This window comes from Anoplopoma fimbria, chromosome 19, assembly GCF_027596085.1.
Source record: "Anoplopoma fimbria isolate UVic2021 breed Golden Eagle Sablefish chromosome 19, Afim_UVic_2022, whole genome shotgun sequence".
NCBI lineage: Eukaryota > Metazoa > Chordata > Actinopteri > Perciformes > Anoplopomatidae > Anoplopoma > Anoplopoma fimbria.
In genome coordinates this window covers 5,740,902-5,753,988 of record NC_072467.1, presented here as the reverse complement: position 1 = coordinate 5,753,988, position 13,087 = coordinate 5,740,902, and the positions used below count along the sequence as shown (strand labels likewise).

The following is a 13,087-nucleotide window of genomic DNA, read 5'->3' as shown; positions in this document are numbered from 1 at the left end:
TTAAAACCTCAATAATATTCAACTTTACAATGCATGAAATTATTTCTTCTCACCAAAAAAATGGAAGCAGAGAAATCCTGTGCATTTTTTTTTCTCGCTCATTGACTGAGCGTATTCAATCCTGGTCCAAGTTGGAAAATATACATGACTTGTAAACGCTTAATCTTGGCTCACTCTGTGGGCAGCTGGTAGAATAGCCCCTTCATAGATTGTGAGGTCTTTCTGAGTCAAACCTGTCAAAATAGGTAAACAGTGCCACCTGCTGGGCAACATTAATATCATCTTAAGACAAAATAGAGTTAGAAATAATGAACCATATAACTCCATCAAAATGTTAATTCACAGGCTTATAATACTGCATATAAGTCTCTATATGATAATTGTCAACATGTCCTCCAGCAGTTGATGGAGCAAACATACTTTAAAAAGAATTAAACGCAAAAGACAATTTAAGAAAGAAAGACACAAGTTAGGTTCCTCTTTACTTTGTTCTTTAATACACATTAAATAGGAGTGGTGAGATTCATGGCAAAAATAGACTCATATGAGATCAGATCACCACTCTACACTGCCCACAACAGGTGTGTTGTAAAGTGTTCATTCATTCACTTACCGAGACCTGGACCCAGTCACACTCTCTAATCACATACACAGAGTGGAGTGAAACTCCATTAAAGCAACATTCATTTAGACACACGGACAAAATGAAGCACAATTTACAAAATATGCACCTTTCAGTATCACAACTATACAAAGGTTGTTAAAATATGATCCAGGTATAAATGATACATTTCAGAAATCAGCTGTTGGCACGCAATAAAAGGAAGAGGAACATTTCAAACATTTCAGTAAAACTACTTTTGAAACCGTTTTGTTAACAAGAGGGTTCCATAATTAAAATTGTATCAACAGTTATTATCTACTTAATGGAAAAAGAGGTAATAATAAACTGGGTCAAAATTCATTAATCCCAAAAGCAAAATGTATAATGTCTGGATTTTCTGTATCAATAACTTTGCTCTCCTGGAACAGCATTTTGTCTATTTCTTGAGCACACAACACGAGTAAATGTTGTCTGGTCTCTTTCTACTGTCTAAATGTAGCACCTAATGCAAACATAAAAGGCGAATAAAAATCCCCAGTGGAACAGCTTGTAAATATGATGGAAATACAGCTTGACCTGGGAAAGAAACTTGGGCTTTTTAAACAAATTTCTCTAGAAACCAATTTTATGGCAATTATTGCCTCATTTACAAACATCAGTTCCAGTTACACCACCACGACACACAAGCTTTGTGAGAAAAATTGATAAATTACTTTGCTGGACAATCATTTCTGTTGAAAGGCAGCCCACCAAACAATTTCAACACTTGAAAAAAAATGAATTCAAAAACTCTTTCAAAAGCTCGGCAAAAAGGAAGAATCTGAAACTCCATTTGGACAACATTTTATACAACCTCTGTGACACCACACCAAGAGAAATGTTCCTGAAATCTGCTCAAAAGATGCATTCTGCTTTCTAGGCAGTCACAAACAAACAAGTCAACAGCTTAGGAAAATGTGCAAGGCAGGACACTTCTATGGCCAGCTACTGGAGAATCATGAATCGTCAAATTGAAAACCTAACCAACATTGAATTAAGAGCTGATAAACGATCCTCATTCTGTTCAAATATGACACCTCAATTGCGAGGATGTTGACAGGAGAACTCTTTAACTGTTTTGTAACAAATAGCAAAGAAATGATTATTGTCAGGATAAATTAAACAATCCTGCAGGCAAGCCTCAGAGTAAAGAGAAACAGGCAATATTTGGCCAGTGAGGTCCAACAATCAGCTCGATATTATCTATCATGAGGCACGAATTCCTGCAACATAAAATGACTCTGGCCAACTCCAAAACTGGCTGCTAGTCTTGTTTTATCATCCAAAAACAGGAGGGGGGGAAATCTGTAACTATGAATTTTTAATTAATCAAGCTAAAATGGCCCATTTCTTACTCACAAAAGCAAAGAATGATTACTCTAATAAGCCAGAAAAACAAGACCGTATGGTTTCCACTTGGATCAGAGTTCCTCATTGCTGACTGTGTTAAATGTATCAAATAGAGGATGTTTGTAATACCCATGTCATCTAGGACACATTTCATGCAAAAAAAAAAAAAAAAAAAAAAAAAAAAAAAAATACATCTCATGTAGGCAAGAAATCACTCCCCACAGTACAAAGCATTGACAAATTGCAAAATAATGAATAGCTAATTAGGGTGTTAAAACATTAGGACAGGAGTAGGAGTTTGCATGCATACTTATATCAGTGACATTACTAAGTCATACCTAAAAGGAGGCAATTACACAGTGGCTGGGACATTTGGATCTCATCAGGCTGAATGTTGGTCCTTTCCTCATATGTTTTTGTCTCAAGAATCTGGATGAAAATTCATTCTTTGGCATCCCAAACTTTAAAAAGGGCATTACAGAACTTTTATAGGTCATGACCTTTAAAGCAAGGGGGGGACGACGACGACTTGGTAATTAATAATTTTCAAACATGAGTTGTGATGCTATTAGCTGTATAGGTATATAAAAAGGTATCCAAATCATCCTATAAAATCGAACTGTTGGACCAACACATGCGGGCAACTGGCACTAAACTGAAAAAAAAAAGCTTATTGGTGTCCAAGTAGCAAATAATAGAAAGGCAGAAAAGGGTCAGGTTTAGTATTCAGTATGGTGGGTATTGAGAAAGAGGCTAATAATTTAGTGTAATGTACAAAATGTATTACTTTAACTGTTCAACATAGTTCCTTTTTAGTCTGTCTTGAAAAGGGGGTGATTATTCACATAAGCGTACACTTTGTCTTGGACTTCTTTTTCTTCTTTTTGCCCTCCTTGCTCATCTTCTCCTTATGCTTGCGGATTTCTCTCACTAATGTGTAAAAGGCATCATCAACGCCCTAGAAAAACAAAACAATAAAAAGAATGTATTATTGAGTGTCACGTTATTATTTTCATATCAGAATACCAGTGATTGCCAACATAAAAAAATATATGAAATAAACAAAAATTACACAGTCTGAAACCATTCAGAAGATTGACAATGTTCTTTGATTTAGAGGTGATATTTTAAAATCTGCTGAATTTAAAAGAGAAATTCCATTATTATTAAAACATTATTTGGACAGCTTAAACTCCAATCAACACTCCAATCTTTAATATCAAACTGATGTGTAGCCTTGACTTGATCCAGTGCCAAAGAAACATAAGTATTTGTCTGAAAATGTTCATATCTATGACAGTTTAATTGCATAATTTGTTTGTATTTTTTCTAATTCAAAACCAAAAGCTTAAACTTAAATCCCCCCCCAAATCATCTTGGTTAATGACAAAGTGTACATCAGCATGACAAAGATCAGAGTGCAGGTGCATTTCTCATCCATTTTAGGCTGTGTGAGACACCGGTGAATAAAGTACAGATCAAACATAATTAATGTATTTCCCGGGTGAATGTCACTGTTCCCACTGACAACAACACTGACAGCAGCTGCAGTTACATGAGCCAATTTCTTTACTGTTGAATGTGATCAATCCAAATGTACAACTCCTACAGCATGTTTAAATGGCCGCTACAGTTGTCCTGATTAAGTTTGCAATAATCTATGTGGACAGGCGAGCCTTCTGTTATTTACCTAAAACTATTTTATAAAAAGATTGTTTCTGTGGAAAAGATGCAACATCCAGAAAAATGGGAGATAACTCATAAGCAACAAATAAAGAGAGTGGCACGACTTTCGCAGGTGAACAGCTTTGATTTAAGTCAAGCCAATTTATTCTGAATGAAGTCTTAAAATGAGGCTTTTATATTCTTGCTGAGCTCTTATTCTGATTATCAGTGAATAATATGCTCCATGTAAATACAGCTGGTGTCTGTTGATGCCACAAAGAGGCAAATGCGTGAATACGCGAACAGTTTGTTTAGTGCAATTACAGTGATGATGACTCTGCAAGGAGCAGCAGAGTAAAGAGCCTGAGGTCACTTCAGGTTGTGAAAAAAGAGACAGCAGGGAAGGAAAGAAAGATCAGGGGATTTGTGGCTGCAAAATAAAAAAAAAAAAAAACACCTCACCCACAAACACACAATTTTTGTTCACATTATATCTGCCAGTTTCTTGGACCACATCCTCCTTGGAAACATCAGCACATGATTTGGTCCCAGATTTGCATAATCTCCTTTAATAACACACGTTGGCTCCCCTGCCCACACCCCTTTCGTCATGTTGATTTCAAGAGCTTGGGACAATTCTGAACTAGACGTTAAGGCAGAATCTGGGAACAAGTCGCCTGGTAATTCACCTTTTCTGAACATGAGTGCAGACCAAGTCAACCTCAAGGGGGTTATCTTATTGTCTCTACGCCAACTGTAGCATGGCCTGTGTGCAAGAAATTATTTTCTCACAGTAATACCTGTATGTTTCACTGGTATTTTTCCAACAAAAGAGGAAATATAAAATACCTCACTGGTGTATGAGCAGAGGATTATGAACCCAAAGTGATGCCATGTTCAAGTGTTTCCACCAGTAGAGTAAAAGTAGTAGTGTTTGGTTATTTTTTTTGTTTTCAGACAGCTCTATTACTTCAATCATGCTCACATTTTGCACACATCTAAATGCTTACTGTCATCACTTCCTTAAGGAAACAAAGTCAAAAGGCCTGCACCTTCATAAGGTATATGGTTAGGAAAAGGGGGGTGGGGCAGTCAAACTCACGTTGAGACTCGAGTCAACCAAACCCAGTATGAAAACGGCCTTAAATAATAATCAGCGGTGATACACAGAGACACTGAAAAGGGGAGAAATAATCAGCTGTTTCAGCCTCGTTAGAGCTCCACCACAGCCCCAGTAGAAACCAGCAGGTTGGCTTTGAGAACCATAAAGCAACAGCTCTCACTGCGTGTCCTCTCCCATTGCCTTCTCCACAATCCCCACCAACGCACAAACATACACACATACACACACACACACAGAGAGCTGATGGGCGCGCGGCTGCATACACTTACCCCTTTCACATCACAACACACTTTTTAAGCTTGACACAGCGCGGAGTCTTTTCTTCCTTGCTGAGCTTATTGAGCCGGTACAGCCTGATCTCCCGTACCAGAGTGTAAAAGGCATCTTCCACTCTCTGCAGCATGAGACACAACTTCCCTCAATGTTGAGGAATACAGGAGGACATACTGTATGGGTGCATGTGTTACAGCTTACAGATACAAAAGGAGGGAAGCAGACTGATGTTTTGAGGTGGGTCTACCTGCAATGTCTGGCCTGCCTTATAAAGTGATACTCCACCGAAACTTCATCTTGTGAACTCCAAACACTCACCTCCTGTGACCAACTCCTTTTTAAGCATGGAAAGGTTCTCCGTTTCCTTTCTTCTCAATGAAGAGTGGCTTTATAGAATTCCAATGGCTTACGTGGCAGGAAAAAAGTATCAAAGTGTTCCTTAAAAATCATCATTTTGCCAGAAGGCAGCGAAATAAAATAAAAAATTCCTGAGTTGTGTAATAGCCCTCTTTGAAGCTCTTACAGAAGAAGTGCACTTAGTTGTATTTTGGCACATTGCTAATTGTTTAGAACGTGGAGGTGGAGGCTTAACATGGTGCAGGTGTTGTTTGAGGATTTTAGGTTTCATCGCAGGAATCAATTCAAACTTAACTAAAAAAAATAAAACTGTAAACTTTAAAACAGACATATTTTAAGCCTCCAGTGGGTGAGTGACACTGAAAGGGTGACGGTGGAGTATCACTTTAACTGTCTAGCCTGATATAAAAGGTGAAGTGCATGCATTAAGAGAATATTTTGATTATGCAATATACTGTAAGTGGGAGATTTCCCAGAGAAGTAAGATGAAATCACTGAGACTTGGCAAACACCTGGTCGCTGTGCAAGAGAATGTTGCTGGTCCAACAGCAGCAGCACAGTGTGGATAGTGAATTATTGGTATAGTCATGTAGGAATAGGTGAACAGAGCTGTAAGAAATTAATCATTGTGTCATTAATTTCCCCCACACCAGAAGGAGCCGTGATTCACCCCAGGTCTGAGAGACCAGGAAAGGATGTGTTTACAGAGCCCTGTGTCAGTCAGTCAGCCACCTAAGCCCATGCTCACAGCACACACCACTTGATGAGACATGGCAAATCTTCGAAGGAAACCCAGTCACAGTAAGCAGAATCATTAACCCCTGAGAAATTACCGACAGTTTGTCCTTTCATGCTTAACACACATTTACTGATTATTTATAATGCAGGATCCTCTGCAGACGGCCCTTATGGTGAAGTCATTTCATATAACCGTGACAAAGTAGCATGCAATGATTAAGTCATCACCCATAAATTAAAAAAATGAAATTAACCAAAGAGGATTAAGGATGAGCAGTGTATTGCACGAGACATTTCCAAGCAACATTATAAAAAAAGACCATTAGATTTGACACAAATCAACAGCACCACATGACTCAAAACTTTAACTTTTCTTGTGATCCAAGTGCCTTTTCAAGAACACTTGTCAAAATGACTATCAGCTTAAACTGTCTGGAAGAATAAAATTAGATTTCATAAATTTATAGGACTGCTATGCCCATCAAGCCAATACCCCTGAGACCATATGCATTCATACCCACTACAAACCTGTAGTTGAATATTCCAGCAGTAACGTGACAGACAGAAACACTAAACTGTTTGAGTCTTGAGGGCGTGGCTGCCTTGAACTGGACTCTCACCTGTCTGGTTTTGGCTGATGTCTCGATAAAGGGAATGCCGTAGCTGCGTGCTAAGTCCTGAGCCTGCTTGGTGTCCACTGTCCGGGACGGGAGGTCACACTTGTTCCCCACCAACACCATGGGGACGTCCTCAGAGTCCTTCACCCGCTTAATCTGTTCTCTGGACATTGACAGACACAATAGAAATTTCATTGGATTATAATTCCAATTGAGGCAATACTCCAATGGCTATTTAAAGTGATGTAAAAAATAAATAAAAATAAAGCCTATATAGAAATAGTTCATAATCAGAGTCAAAATATGTCCTTTATTTGGCTTTTGCCCAAATGCTGAAACCTATTAAGACATCCAATCTTGTCACTTAATGTATAAAAATGTCCAAGCAGTTTGACTGTTTCTAGACAATGTGTCAAGAAAAAAAGGGTTCGAGACAAAGGGGAATTACATACAACAGAGGTTCCCAAACTGACTTAAAATCAGTCTGGAAACCTCAGGGACATTGCGATTACATAATCAGCACCTTACACCCTTAGGCCACAAGGATGCCCTGAAATATTCTCCATTTTAACTGTGATTAAAACCCTGCCTTCACACAGAGTCAAAAGCCTGCAAACCTTTAGTCACTTAGCTCACCTATAGTGGTGAATGTCTTCGAAGGACTTGGTATTGTTGATGGCAAAGACACAGAGGAAGCCCTCCCCTGTCCTCATGTACTGATCCCTCATGGCGCTGTACTCCTCCTGACCTGCAGTGTCCAGGATGTCCAGCAGACACGTCTCTCCATCGATCACAACCTGCTTTCTGTAGGAGTCCTGGAAGAGGAGGTCAGACAGCGATTAAAATTATGGGATTCAGTGGGCCGAGTGTCCATATATCAGCTTAATAAAAAGATCAACAGATGGGTTGTGGATGACAGAATTAAATAATTATTTATTCTCTTTTTACTTAAGTGTATGATGAGTGGGTTCAAACATCTAGCTGGATACAGTGCATGGCTTTCCAAAATTCAACATACTTTTTTATTAACCTTAGTTCTTATAATGGCTTGGTGATTAGAATATCAATTGATATCACAATAATCCCAAGTAATGTAGAATTTTACTTAACGTATAAGCAACTGGCTTGTCTACATTGCTTCATCATGAGAGGATTGTGTTGATATGACTTTGTTGAAAGACGCCACAGAACTGCATTTAAACTCTGCCCTCCTCTAGCTGTAGTAGGTCACTCCATTTTCCAGCAGACCTCAAGACTTAATTTCCACTGTGACAAAGCACTCCAGCTTTTCATCACACTGATGGCCACACTCAATCGGATCCAACACAAACAATTACCATCTGATCCAGTGAGTAGACTTTGTTTCAGACCTAACTTGTATTCAAATAATCTATACTGGAGCTCTAACCTGCAATGGCCTATAAATAATGGATTGATATCACAATGAGACTGTGTTTACTCAGCATAGGTTGCCCCCCCTGAGAAAGCAGGCAAGCAGACGTGCATGGAAAGTTATTAAAAACCTGTTTGAAGTCTTTAAAGACAAACCAGAAGAACATGCTGCAAGTAATTTCTCATTGTTGTGCCCCTTTACCGATAAAGATACAAAACCAGAGACACAGTAATGAACTTGAGAGCAAACATATGCATGCACACACAAAGTTTCTTTACCTCGATGGTGGGGTCATATTCATCCACAAAGTGATTCTGGATGAGCTGAATAGTAAGTGCGCTCTTGCCAACACCACCAGCTCCCACCACTACCAGCTTATATTCTGTCATGATTCACCTGTGGGGGAAAAAAATAAAAGATATCACATTATACTCAGATATTTCCACAGACAGTCATCTGGCACACCATCAATTATTCTTGTACAAGAATACAAAGCCTTAAAAGGAAAAGAATATAAGTGAATTTCTCAGATGCATAAACCTCTCTGCATTAAAACTCATCAATTAGGTTAAAACTATTTTGTCAATTAACTACATTTGCTGCCCTTCATATCTGTCTGACAAGCTACCGGCTTACTTGGAAATATGCATTCCACCTTGCTCGGAAATTTTTTATTATTTTAATAACACTGCTGATTCACTGGAAAATAGATGCCATGCCATCACGTTTATTTTGCTTTTCATTTAGAAAATGCCCATCTTAAGATTCAACAAGAAGCTAGCAGAAGAAACAACCACAACACAGAGGATATTAAAGTTCATATGCAAGAGATGTTGTGCAAATAAGGGAATATAAACACTGACAAACTGTTACTGAATCAGAAAAAGTTTTCATATAAAAATCATAAGCCCTCAAAATGAAAATCAAATGCTGACATATCCCATATAACTGTTTCTAAGACACACACAAAAAAAAAAAGCTTCATTTCACAAATTATCAGGTGGTAAAGAAAATAAATACATATAGTAATAAATACACAGTACACCTTTTCAAATGTCTGGATCTAGCAACACATTCAGTGGTATTTTTTTCTGAGTAGCAGCCACACCACAGAAACTAACCCCAGGCAGAAATCCATGGCATTACATTAAGGCTCCAAAATTGACAAGCAACTGAGAGGCTCTCTACTGTCTGATGGCTTTGTGGAGCAGCACCCATCAATAGTGGCAGCTGGCCTTTTCAGAAGTTACAGTACACACTGCTCATGGCTCTGCACAGCCTGCAGACAGGGAGGAGTTCCACTGAATATCATTGCCTTTTCTAAACAAACAAAACCGAGAATGTGGTTCGATAGGTATTTGGCTGACATAGGTTTACTTTTACTACACCTAAAATGCTCAGCTGTATGTCAAATATTCTGCCCAACACCGTCTGTGACTTTCACACATATACATATATATATATATATATATATATATATATATATATATATATATATATATATTTACACAAACAGATAAGACAACTGACAATGTCACACACCATTTCAGCAACACTTCCAACAAATGCTTGCCATACCTGTCGAAATATAATAACTTATCATCTAAATAGGCAGTGCAAGTGTCTTTGAATGGCTGAACGTAGCACATGTGTAGTGTGTTTTCAGCGACTGGGATGTTATGGGGGATACATTATTATATTATTTAAGGTCCAATAACAGGTTAACTCAGTTTTCTCACCCTCATTTGTGTTGTGTATAGTTCAAACACGTTGCTATATACAGAGTGTAGCTTGCGGTTTGATGCCTAAAACTGTGGTGAAGTTATGATGCTGTTGGATTTAAATGGAGGGGAAATAATAATTTCCTTAAAAATGTGACTGTCACTGTCATTGTCGTCGTTTGCCTTGTGAAAACACCATCTATTTAATGTCACTGCATTATTGGCGACAGGTTTATTCCTAATAGATGACAACATGTGTCAAACAATACCACTCCAGGAGAATGACCCACACAGACCTTAACAGAGAAATGTGCCACTAATTAGCAGCTATGAATTTATAGAAGGCTACTTTGTAACAGTTCATCACTTGTGTGATTTAACCGAGGATAATGAAGGCCTTTCAATGAAAGCCCCTGCGTTGTGTCCAAGCAGGCAACAACACCCACAGCAGGCTTTAAAGTCGAGAGGAATTTGATTTAAATCCACTGGCTTGTGCCCGCAGGGTTGCCAGATTGGTTGTGTGAGAAAACCTGTGAGCGCTGTGTTTAAATAACCAGGCTGCTAGCTTAGCATAGGAGCTCGCCCATGGCCTCAAATATAAGCTACCCGCCTCTGAAAGCTAACCTCATGTGATTTACAAAAGAGTAGTTCATTAATACAGCATTGCTTGGACAGTGTGCCCAGACAGACGTAGTACCATTCATTCAAAGGGGAAGGGTGGTGGATCTGAAGCCGCCATTGACAGGCTAACCCAAAGGTCTGCATTGCAGGGCCAGGCGTTAGGTTAACAATTGGGCGTAGTTTGCACTACCAGCGAAAATGAATACTCCCACTATAATGCTATTATTCAGTGGCTACATGGCAGACAAACAGACCTACGTACTAAATTGGTGGACACAATGTGGCAACAAAGCTGAAAGTGACACGCGTGTATTAATTGTATCCATTTGTTTTACCTTTTAGCGAGTGGAGTTCCGCGTCCGAAGTAGCGACCAAACAAGTCACGCTGATAATCCTCTCGTTTCACACGATCTCTGCATTTCCTATTTCACACCGAAACGCCCGCATTTAAGTCGGTCTACCTCGTATCAGAAGCAAGTGGGAACATGCGAGAAAAGTGGGCAAATTAATCGATTGAACTTTCCATTTGATCCAGCGTCCGGCCTTGCTGCTCAGGTTGGCCTGCTTCAGCGAATATGGGCGGATACCGGGGCGCACTTTACCCAGAAAGCATAGCTGGAGATTTCAACCGGTTTGGGTCATATCACTCGACTTTGTGTCGCAATGTGGGAAACAATACTCTTTTTTGTGTTCTTTGTAAATACACTACTGATTTTTTATGTACATGTTTAATTAAAAACAGTATTTATATAAACCCTGGTTGCCTCTGTTGCTGTTGTAACAAATTGTGTAGGCTGTATGCAAATGTCACTAGGTTTAAATAAAAGACATCTGTATGGAAGCCAGACAGAGTGATTCATATTTATTATTTAAATATCACAAACAATATCCTAACTATGTGGGTCACATGGTGTCAGTCTCCTCTCAGTACCATGATCCCTTGCTGCTGCCTGCTGCAGAGTCAATAAAGCCTAGGGGGCGACTCCTCTATATATAGGCTCTAAATATAACCGAATTGTGCTGGAGGGACGTCATTCCCAGGCAAGGAAATGATTTGGCAATCCCTTGTCAGTTTTCCAAAGTGTTCACAAGGCTGCTTCCTGCGCACTTAATGCGCATAATAAATACATACGTTTAGTAACAAAACACAGGCTCAAAACAAAAAACCATCCTGAATAAGGCCACTGAAGGCAGAATATACATTGATCTACATTTTATCCAGTTGGTAGATACGTAGTTATTTCACTACGGGGGTACTTACGAGGGAATATCTATTTTAAAAGTCGCAAAAAAATGGTATGGTTTATATTAAATACTATCCGGCAAATATAATGGCCTGTAGCAGCAATACAGAAAATAGAAGCGGTTTAAAAGAGCATAAAATACAAACAAAAAAGACGATGCACCGTTTTTACGCATGTTTTTACGTCACTCAGAGACACTAGAGGTCACTGTTGACTCGTCTGGTAGTTCTCAAGCTGTACAGCCTCCATAGGGACCACAACTATGTTTGGGATTTTAAAAAGAAGTGAAGGCTAATTTCAATAGAAAATTATATTCAGAGTTGTTTTCATTAAAAAGATCATAATTTGAAATTGTGAGAGGCTGACAATTTGGGCTATAACGACCACGTATTGTAAGCAGAGATTAGATGGTATTGTATAATTTCTTTTCAGACTGGAATTATTATTATATTCCTTTATTAATTATTATATTCCTTTATTGATCCCCATGGGGGAAATTCAAGTGTTGCAGCAGCTCAACTACACAGACACAGACAATAAATACACATACTATACAACTACAGACACAGACAATAAATACACATACTATACAACTACACAGACACAGACAATAAATACACATACTATACAACTACACAGACAATAAATACACATACTATACAACTACACAGACAATAAATACACATACTATACAACTACACAGACAATAAATACACATACTATACAACTACACAGACAATAAATACACATACTATACAGCTACAGACACAGACAATAAATACACATACTATACAACTACACAGACAATAAATACACATACTATACAACAAAAAAAAGATAGAATTTATTATTGATATTCTTATTTTGTGAGAGCATACCAGTTTATTGTATCTACATCTCAAAAAGATGCACTGTGCATTTATCCGACAGCATTTAGTTGTAGTTAGATGCAAAACAAAAACAATTAATACATTTAAAAAAAAAAAATAGTACTGAGAAAGAGATAAATCTGCCCAACAGAATGCAAAAGTATGTGAAAATACAATGTACATCAATTAAATAAGGGTTACACATGAATAAGAATAGATTCCCATCTACACCATATTACATGGTAATTAATCATTCTATTTCTTTATGCATATCACTATGGACATACATATTACGCTCACAAATATAATTTACTGTCAGTTACAGTTTCCAAATGTGAATTTAGTGTGAATATAATCTGGGACTTGTTTCCCCGATGATGGGGCATGTTCCTTCTCTAGTTTTACCTGTTGGTCCAATAGATACACAACTTCAATGCAAGAATTGGATTTGTGTAAAATCCCTATAAAAGCCA

General features: G+C 38.2%; 1 protein-coding gene across 2 annotated transcripts; it reads right to left on the bottom strand.

Annotated features, from left to right (window-relative positions):
* Positions 1 to 479: 479 nt before the first annotated feature.
* Positions 480 to 11,120, bottom strand: kras (v-Ki-ras2 Kirsten rat sarcoma viral oncogene homolog). 2 transcript variants are annotated; one of them, XM_054619260.1, is made up of 6 exons: positions 10,837 to 11,120; positions 8,438 to 8,555; positions 7,403 to 7,581; positions 6,770 to 6,929; positions 5,051 to 5,175; positions 2,879 to 2,951 (listed from the first exon to the last, which is right to left on the bottom strand). In XM_054619260.1, the coding sequence occupies exons 2-5, from the start codon at positions 8,546 to 8,548 to the stop codon at positions 5,056 to 5,058; spliced, it is 570 nt and encodes a 189-aa protein (XP_054475235.1). In that variant the 5' UTR covers positions 8,549 to 8,555; positions 10,837 to 11,120; the 3' UTR covers positions 2,879 to 2,951; positions 5,051 to 5,055. The 2 variants fall into 2 exon arrangements, with proteins under 2 accessions (XP_054475236.1, XP_054475235.1); XM_054619261.1 differs by lacking the exon at positions 5,051 to 5,175 and having other exon boundaries at positions 480 to 2,951; positions 10,837 to 11,114.
* Between the last annotated feature and the right edge of the window lie 1,967 nt (positions 11,121 to 13,087).

What these genes read in the sequence shown, in the direction of transcription:
- kras (XM_054619260.1), bottom strand. Translation starts at nt 8,548, where the DNA reads ATGACAGAATATAAGCTGGTAGTGGTGGGAGCTGGTGGTGTTGGCAAG. An exon ending in AATATGACCCCACCATCGAG is followed by an intron (nt 7,582 to 8,437) that starts GTAAAGAAACTT and finishes CTCCTCTTCCAG; the next exon opens with GACTCCTACAGAAAGCAGGT. An exon ending in CATCAGCCAAAACCAGACAG is followed by an intron (nt 5,176 to 6,769) that starts GTGAGAGTCCAG and finishes CTCATGCTGCAG; the next exon opens with AGAGTGGAAGATGCCTTTTA.